This window comes from Castanea sativa, chromosome 6 (genome assembly GCF_040712315.1).
Source record: "Castanea sativa cultivar Marrone di Chiusa Pesio chromosome 6, ASM4071231v1".
NCBI classification, from domain to species: Eukaryota; Viridiplantae; Streptophyta; class Magnoliopsida; order Fagales; family Fagaceae; genus Castanea; species Castanea sativa.
Genome location: NC_134018.1, coordinates 47,011,320 through 47,020,441, shown reverse-complemented (window position 1 = coordinate 47,020,441; position 9,122 = coordinate 47,011,320). Strand labels below are relative to the sequence as shown.

The following is a 9,122-nucleotide window of genomic DNA, read 5'->3' as shown; positions in this document are numbered from 1 at the left end:
TTATAACATTTGTCACTGTTCAATTTTTAATCTTTGATTAAATATTGAGTTTAAATTGTTGTTTATGTTTTATTAAGTTTTGAACGATAATTATTTATTATTGGAGCATGACATTAATAAGTTGCGGTGGGATCGAACTTCAGATTCTTATCAGTGTCTAACTAAATGGAACTCACTTGTTGTGAATGACATTTCGTATAACAAATGATAAATATCGGTGAAAAGGAGTTGCCTCTATATGCTATAACTTTTGAGGACAAACTGGATTTTGGCACGGTTGCTGGACATATATTCGAAGCTTAAGAGTTAGGAGTCTTTTTTTTTTTTTTTAAGATTGATTTGTCACAAAAGACAATTTTAATGGGAACTTAGAGATTCGTTCAATGAGTTCGAGGCATTTACACCTGGCATTAATATTATGGGAATCTAATTATACCTACTGGCAAAGTATTAAGAAAAAGAGATTGTTATGCTTTGTGGTGAGTAAAATAGATATAAAGCTTAGTATCTATCACTCTGTGTTGCATAAAAAATTAAAAAAGAGAGCTATCACAGAGTCAATGTTTTAAGGCTATACTGTAAGAATAGCACTAATTTACCTTGTTCGAATTACTGTAAGAATAGCACTAATTCTTTGTGCTCTTAGAGATTGTGATTTTGCCAAATCAATGTGGGGTAAGTTTGGTTTAGTTTCAAACCTGCCAGATCTTTTTAGTCTTGATCTTGAAGAATGGTTGAAGAAAAACCTGAGGTTAAAAACTCGCACTACTGACCTGGTTCAGTGGAATGTTTTGTTCTCCTTTGTGGTGTGGAATTTATGGCTTCACAGGAACAAGCTAATCTTTAAGGGAGGAAGGCCGAATCATCTCTTAGGTTCTTTAACTATCCAGGCTACTTTGGAATATATGTATTGCGCTAGGAAACAAGGCAGGTCGGTAATTAAGGAAGTCAGGAAGGTGTGCTGGTCTAAACCAAGCTCGGGATAGGCTAAATTAAATACAGATGTCTCGTCTTTGGGCAACCCGGGCAAAGTTGGAGGTGGCGGGTTGATTAGGGATGTTCATGGAGGCTGGGTTAAGGGCTTTACCCATAATATTGGAGTGGCTACTAGCGTGGAGGCTGAGCTTTGGGCCCTTAGGGATGGTCTAGCTTTGTGCCTTTCTCTTAACACCCCTGCTGTGGAGATTGAAATTGATGCTAAGGTTGTGGTTGACTGGATTAATAATAGTAACTCTTCTAATCTTAACCTTTCCTCCCTTATTGCGGATTGTAAGACTCTCATTAACTGCATCCCTCATTACAAGCTGACTCACTGTTATCGCGAAGCCAATAAGTGCGTTGATTCACTAGCTAGGAAAGGGCCTATCAGCCAAGCTGTTTTTGTTATTTATGATAGTCCGCCTGTGGACATATCGATGTTGTTGTTTTATGATAGTGTTAGTATGTACTATGAGAGGCTCTGTCCTCGGGATTCTCTCCCTGGTTAGGGGCTATTAATATATTCCTTGTTTACAAAACAAAAAAAAAAAAAATTACAAAGCAACAAATGTTAGTTGTAAATTTATAATGGCCTCACACTCAAGTGGCATATTGCTCAGATAAAGCAACAGATGTAAATTCAAATGAGTGGGATCTTCACCTTGTCCTTGTGGTTGCTTAAATGATGAGGAGTTAATTGTTGGTGGTTTCACCTCAAAAAGAGTATTATTACATTTTAAACTCTATTGTTTAGAGGTGGTTTCAAATTAAACCTAATATTTTCAAAAGTTTCAAAGTAAATCTTAGATATTAAACATTTTTTTGGGAAGCCAAAATTAACTAAAAATGTGCTTAAACAAAATGAAGCAGTATGCACTAGCATGCATTATTGTTGTTGGAATGAGCTTCTAAAAGATCATGATTTGCTTTTGCATCTATTTCGATTATCGACAATATATAGAATATAACAGCAACATTCAGTCTCTCTCTGAATCCCCCCCATAACTTCACAATCATGATATTTCTAGGTTGACAACAGCTGCTTGTCTCGCGTTTCCCTGGACTGATTCTCCTGTAAACAAAAACAAATCAAATAAACCATACTAGCATCTATGGTTCATACTTGAGGACAGTTGAAGTTAATATAAATGACAGTGACTTGATACCTATATGATGCTTTGCTGAAAATACCTCAATTATGATCCTTTTAGGGTGTCCTATGGCCCAATATTCTTGTTATGGGTCTTATGACACTAACATTACAACAAAGCTTTTTCAAAGCTATGTAGACCTAGACCACACCAAACAATGACAAGTGAGCTAGGATCAAGCTTTTTCAAGCCCTCAACTAAACTATGATTACCTAAAGTAATGTAAATTTTCGACAACATTTCCCAAACACAGAATGTTAATTAGGATTACAAAAGGTAGTGTAAATTTCTTACATAATAGGATGCTTAATTAAGAAAACCTCTCTGTCTCTCTGTTGCACATTTCATTGCATTGTTACAATAAACAGAAGTCAATTTCAAGTTTTCTATTTCCTCACTGTCCCTAAGAAACAGTGGATGATTACCTGGATTGGCTGCCTAATCAAAATGGCACTTTGTCGATTTATTCAACTCTATGAAAGTAAAGAATTCTTCAAATACTCATGGCACATCCTTCCTGTCAAATCCATGGCACTCAAATCTAAAGCTGAGTTGGTCGTCACTGATCTGATCTCCTTTGTTCTCTTTATGGTAGTGTAAGACTGTGGGCGAGACTTTAGACCACCTCGTCCTTAAATGTCATCTCAGTCTACTTTGCTTTCACACCCCAATATAATTGACTGGATTAAAGTCATTCTCAATCCAATTCAGACCTTATAATAAGTCTAACACAGGTTCTTTCCTTCTTTCTTCGTAATATGCACGCACTTGGCGTGCAATTAGTGTAGCTCATTACAGACTAGCATCGACACTTTCTAATTGTCCAAGGAAGTCAATAGAGGCACACAATTTAGCTTAGGATGGTATTTCAGCTTCTGTGCAGTTCTTGCTGTGTTTTGTTGTGATGCTCTTTTTCTAATGCTTGGACTAAAACAAACTCGGTCTTTAGACCCTGCTATTTTGAAGCAAAAACTGCTCTCATGATGGTTTTAGAGGCAAAATGGCTTCAATTCGAGGAAGGCACCTATCAAAATACTATCTGATGTGCTACTCATCATCACAAGCTAGCATTGATTGTAACAGATGCATACAAGATCCCTCTTACATAGAAATGAGTTTTTAGCTTGTAGGATCCACGCCTATGTAAAAAAAAATGTTGTGCTTCTGTAGGTGCAAAATAAAAAGTGTTAGATTTTACACAATTTTGCTAAAAAATTATCCACATCAGTTTATTTATGCAAAATTGCAACAGTGCATATATTTATAGTCACTGTTTATGTGTAAATGTCTTTTAAATTTTTTTTTTCTCTCCATTTGTCTCACTCTCCCCCTTTGGCTTGTGTTAATGGTGGGTGGGGGCGTGCGGGTAGGTGTGATATAATAAAAAAATGTGCAAAAAATATTATTTAAATAATAGAGGGTATATAATAAAAGGGAAATGTTAACGAGCACTGGCGGTGCTTGTTAAGGTTTTCTTTTTTATGCTTCACTTAGAAAAAGAAAAAAAAAAGCTATAAAAAAAATGTCAAAAAAGATTAAAAAAATTGCCAAAAACTAAAAAATTGTTAAAATTAAAAAAATTACTCAAAAATTTACCAAAAGTATGTTGTTAACGAGCACCCCGTTAACACAACCCTATAATAAATACATTGATGGGAGTGTTTTACAACTCACAACCTTGTTAGTTGGGCTCTCTTTGTAAGACCCAGTTTCATCTCTATTCCCTTACTTCCTTTTCCTTTGTATTTATGCTCGGATAAAATACAAAAAAAAAAAAAAAAAAAAGCATTCATAAATTTAAAGATTTGGTTTTTTTTTTTGTTTTTTTTATTTTTAAACTAATAGAGATACTGTACTAATGGTACATACACCTTCAACTTCAAATTGGCCTTTTCTAATTATGTTGAACTTGAAACTCAACTACAAACTAGCCAAACTTGAAATTGTATTTATTCTCGGATAAAATACACACACACACACACAAAAAAAAAAAGCATTCATAAATTTAAAGATTTGGTTTTTTTTTTTTTTTTTTAACTAATAGAGATATTGTACTAATGGTACATACATCTTCGGCTTCAAATTGGCCTTTTCTAATTATGTTGAACTTGAAACTCAACTACAAACTAGCCGAACTTGAAATTATAAGTTCGTTACCAACCTCTTGAATTATATTGTTATAACATACATACATTAAATTAGAATGACATTTGTTAATCTTTGAAGTAACAAAGTAAATTAAAACACTTAAATCATTGTATATATATAATGTAAGAAAAGCTGCGGGCTTATACAAACTAGCAGCCACTTCAGCCCCTTACAATTTCACCTTTTGCTTTCTCCCCCCCTTTTTTTTTCCAATACAAACTGGTCATAAGCCATAACAACATGACCTCAAAGTCAAAAAGTTTCACCACCACCAACACACTTTTCCCGCATTTTCTTACTCTTTCCCACATATAAAACTTTCCCAGAAAATTTAAAAAAAATTATAAATTACAAATCAAAAGGAACAAAATGACATTTTTTGTGGGAAACTTTTGAGCTCACACCCTGAAATTCTTCCCAGTGAAAGTTTGGCCAAATTGCCAATTAGATGGCACAATGTTCCATGAAGTGGAAGTCCTACGGTCACTGGCTGTGACTCTGAAAGAGAGTGACTGACCAACCAGGACAGAGTTTGACTGCCAGTTCTGACCCCAGTTACGACTCATGGTCATCCAACCAGTCTTTGACCCTTTCAAGCTCACCTTCACGATATCCCCTGCACCCGCGACGTTGGTGACCAAAACCAAGTTGAAGTAACGGAAACCGTTGATTGTGAATCTGATTCCACCTTGCTTTCTACACGGCACACTGTACAAAACAAAAAAATTACACGAAGGGCGTTAATGTAATTTCACATAAAAGGACGTGATGTTAGCGTGTTACGCGGTTTTTTGTGGGTCCGGTCAAATCTAAACCCTGAACCATTTTCAGATTGATTGATGGACGAGATTATTTTTAATGGCAGAGATGCTAGAGGGGCCCACTTGATTTTGGGACCTTAGCTTTTGCTTTTCACGGTTTGATGGGGACGTTACAAGCATGTGGGACAAAATTGGAGATGATACTAAGATGTGAGCAGTGGATGGACGGTGTTGATTTTACGGAGTAAAAACAGTACAACTAAAATCACACAAGAAATCAATTTCGGAATCTTGCTGCAGTTCAGATCTTAGAGTCAGAAAGACTGTACTAGTTGTACACAGAAGAAAAATGTTTTACAAAAAGTGTACTTGATTGACTCACGGGGTATAAAACACTGAAAATAGGCAGAAAATCAGCTTTCTTTTCTCACGTTTACAGCAGAAAATACTGAAGTACTTAAAAATTACTAGTAGTAAAACACCGACCAAAACTTGGGAGTCAAATTAGGTTTGATATAAGATAAGACAAGGCAAATGATTAGCTTTTTTCTCTTTTTTTTCTTTTCAATTCACTTTTGCGCTCAATGGCAATCATATTAAGAAATAAATTTTTATTTGTCTGAAAATATAAAAGGTGATTGACAAGTTTAAATATATTTTTACATATTTTAAATAATATTACACATTTTTTTACATATTTTTACATATATATTAAAAACACCTAAACAACATCACTCAAACGTATAGTCATAATATATTTATATATTTACCATTTTGATATATATTTTTGGTCAAACCTATAAAAATTATCATGAATCTTAAAGTTATAAACCTATATTTAATATTAATCATTATTAGTATAATACCTAACAAGTTTTTTAAAATATAAGAACAATAATATTTACTAGACCAAAAAAAAATCACAGAGGATGAAAAAGACACAAAGCTTGCCACCTATTAACTCTCCTTTTGAATTGTATTATTATAATGCTAGTCATGCTAGTCACGTGGTGTGGCTCACAAAACTAAAAAATTTGGACAGAAATGTCAAAATACAAAGCTCAATGAAAAAATGGAGGGTAACTGAGAGGAGTAGAGGAAGAAGTGCAGAAGAAAAGAAGAAAACAGAGAGGACAAAGTGCAGAAGAAAAGAACTGAAGAAGGCCAAGTTGCTGAGGCTGCTGACGAAGTGAGATGAACTGTGATGGGTGGCTCTATTCAGGTAATAGCTATTAAAATTTGAAAAGGTAAAAATTTTCTGCATTTATCAGTAGATTCAGTACCGGTCGAAATTCGCCGAAACAGATTGAAATGGCCGGAACGAACCGAAATTTGGTCCGAGGTGGAACAAGAGGGTGATTGGTACCGGTTTAAGGACTGGTACGAAATTAACGGTATTAATAACAATGCCCTATAGAATTTTTACAATAAATATTAAATTGGCAAGTTCTTCCTCGTTCTTATTGTTGGGGGAAAAATTAATTTTTGTGTTAGGTTTGCACCTATAACGACTTAGTGTTAGGCAAAAAAAAAAAAATGATTTGTCATGAAAGTGTTAGGCAAAAAAAAAAAAAATTTGTCATGAAAATGTTGTAAAAATGTTTTTTTACTTCAAGGAAAAACAGAGTTCAGCTAAAAAACAGAGAGGCTCACCGGCGGTAAGAGACAGGAACAATGCCGGCACGGTACTCAGCGATCTTGAGGAACATAGGCATAGCAAGGTCAAAGTGAGCTCTAGGAGGGTTGCACCACCCGCCATTGTCACTTGGTTGCGCGTAATTAGGAGGGCAAAAGTTTGTGGCAGTGACCAAAATCGAAGGGCTACCAGAATGACACCACTGTGGGTCACTAGCGCACTTGATCTCAAAGCATGCACCGCAGCTAAGCCCGTTGTTGAACAATGCAGTGCTCAGTGCAGCGGTGTTTACTCCGTAGCCTTGGCTGTACAAGTTTCCGTACCCACAAGCTCCACCTGTGAAAGACAAAAAAAAAAATAGTACATGTGAGATAAAGTCATATTTTTTAAAAATGGGCTTTCCAAGGTTAGAGATTTAGCGCTTGAAATGAGGAAATTTTGTGAGAAAAGACCATGTCAAGTGGGTTTTTAGGTTTCAGTCATTTGAGTGGATAAAATCATAAAACCCAGTAAAGGAAAGGACTTTTTGTCTTGTAAAAACAGAGTGACTAAACAGAATTTTGGGTAAGTTTTAGAAACGGGGTTTTCAAGATTGGACATTTTCAGTGCTTGAAATGATTGAAATTTTGTGGGAAAATACTAAGAGCAAGTGGTTTTTTAGCTTTCAGTCATTTGAGGTGGATAGAGCAAATTCTTTTTCTCTTTTTCTGAAAAAAATAGAGTGACAAAAACAGAATTGGGGTTGGTTTACAATACCCATAGTTCCAGAGGCGTCACTGCCACCATAGAAGGTAGCGTGGGCGCTCTGCCATGCTCCGCCGGTGTAAACGCCTGGGATTCTAGCATCAACCTTTAGAGTCAAAAAAGCCAGCAGAGAAACAATGCAGGTTACAGTCAAAGTAGCCATAGCTTTCAACAACGCTGTTATAGAGGCGCAGAGAAAGAAGCTCTTAGCCGTCTAGGAAGTTTGAAGGTGTGAGCAGAAAGAAGAGGGCGGACTGCTATTTATTGAGGTAGAGCGTACAATTGTCAAAAAGGTGGAGTCCAAACGATCGCTATTAAGGCCTTAATTAATGGAGTCCAATCTTCAATCTCTCCCTTTTGTTTTTGTTTTTGTTTTGCTTCTTTTTTTAATTTTATTTTGAAAATTACCTAAATATCCAGGAGTGTTTAGTAGAGTAGTTTGAGATGAGAATTTTGTAATTTTTAAAAATATGTATGGATGAAAAAGTGTGTGAAAATTTGTATAATGTTGTTTAAAATGTAAAAATGTGAGTTTGAACTTAGAGACCAAATAGGCCCAAAGTTTATACCATGGATTAGGGTTGTCTAGACCAACATAGCACACAACAGAACTGATTGACTCGAGGCCCCCCGAATTGAAATCGATTCAATCTGAGTAACTAGCAATCAATGGCAGGTCTCCGACTTTAGAAACTAAGGAGTGCAGGTTGAGCGGTTGATATTTTGACAAAAACTGAACTGGCCGAATCCAAATTTGTCTGATCCGGCAATAGTCGCACCACTGTTGCTTCGTTTGTTTTGTTTGAAACAAACCATCATCCACTAGGGCTAAAACTGACTCGACTGATGACTAGTGTTGATCAACAACAAGTGTATTTTTGCTCTATTCGATCTGGTTGGGTGGTTGTGGGTTAAGCTCAAACTTGATCCGATTCGACCTGTTGACCTAATATGAAACAATGTATATATTCTATTTTTTTTTAATTAAAAAAAAAGTATAAATTCTATGTATTTTTATGTAATTTCTCCTTTTTTCTTTTTTTTTTACCTGCATTGTATTGATTTGGCTGTAAAATATCATTCAATCCCCTGTTAGGTCATTCAAAAAAAAAAAGCAGGGAGGGACACGAGTGGAATGATGAGTGTGGGACAAAAGAGGCCTGGTTCTCAAGGCTGATATGAAACCACTTTGCTTGATTTGCAAGTTGTGCCGTCAACTACGGCCCTATGAGGAAGATTTTCTTGATTTGTTTCTTTTTTTCTCTTTAAAATTTTGTTTCCTTCCTTTGAATTGAATTTATGGCTAGGTGACCCAAATTTCTTGCTTTTGTTTCCCTCAAGGATGTACTCAGTACTCATAGTACGGAAAAATGAAAATATACTTGCTTCCTATGTTGGACACCTCTCAATAAGTTGGTATTATTGTAATACACATTAAGTACTTAATAATATACATTGATTATAATTTATACTCTACTCCAACTAATTGGATTTTCTAAATTTATTCCTAACATTGGATACCTTAAAACTTCTTTTGTTTTTTCACATAAAAAAGTTATTATCAACTAACTCAGTGCTAACCTACAATTTTGCTTGCCCCCGACAAAATCCTGTTGAAACAAAAAAGCCATACACATATATTCGCATATATATATATATATATATATAAAAATTCTATAAATTGCCTTCCTATTCATTATCTTT

General features: G+C 35.3%; 1 protein-coding gene across 1 annotated transcript; it reads right to left on the bottom strand.

The window, feature by feature from the left end:
- Nucleotides 1–4,363: 4,363 nt before the first annotated feature.
- Nucleotides 4,364–7,761, bottom strand: LOC142640530 (expansin-A4). Its single transcript, XM_075814662.1, has 3 exons — nt 7,431–7,761; nt 6,692–7,010; nt 4,364–4,985 (listed from the first exon to the last, which is right to left on the bottom strand). The coding sequence occupies exons 1-3, from the start codon at nt 7,579–7,581 to the stop codon at nt 4,676–4,678; spliced, it is 780 nt and encodes a 259-aa protein (XP_075670777.1). The 5' UTR covers nt 7,582–7,761; the 3' UTR covers nt 4,364–4,675.
- Nucleotides 7,762–9,122: the final 1,361 nt, after the last annotated feature.

Bases quoted from the DNA above. Each gene is read 5' to 3' on its own strand.
- LOC142640530 (XM_075814662.1), bottom strand. From the start codon at position 7,581: ATGGCTACTTTGACTGTAACCTGCATTGTTTCTCTGCTGGCTTTTTTG. The intron at 7,011-7,430 runs GTATTGTAAACC...TGTCTTTCACAG, and splicing joins TGACGCCTCTGGAACTATGG to GTGGAGCTTGTGGGTACGGA. The intron at 4,986-6,691 runs GTGAGCCTCTCT...TGTTTTGTACAG, and splicing joins GTTCCTGTCTCTTACCGCCG to TGTGCCGTGTAGAAAGCAAG.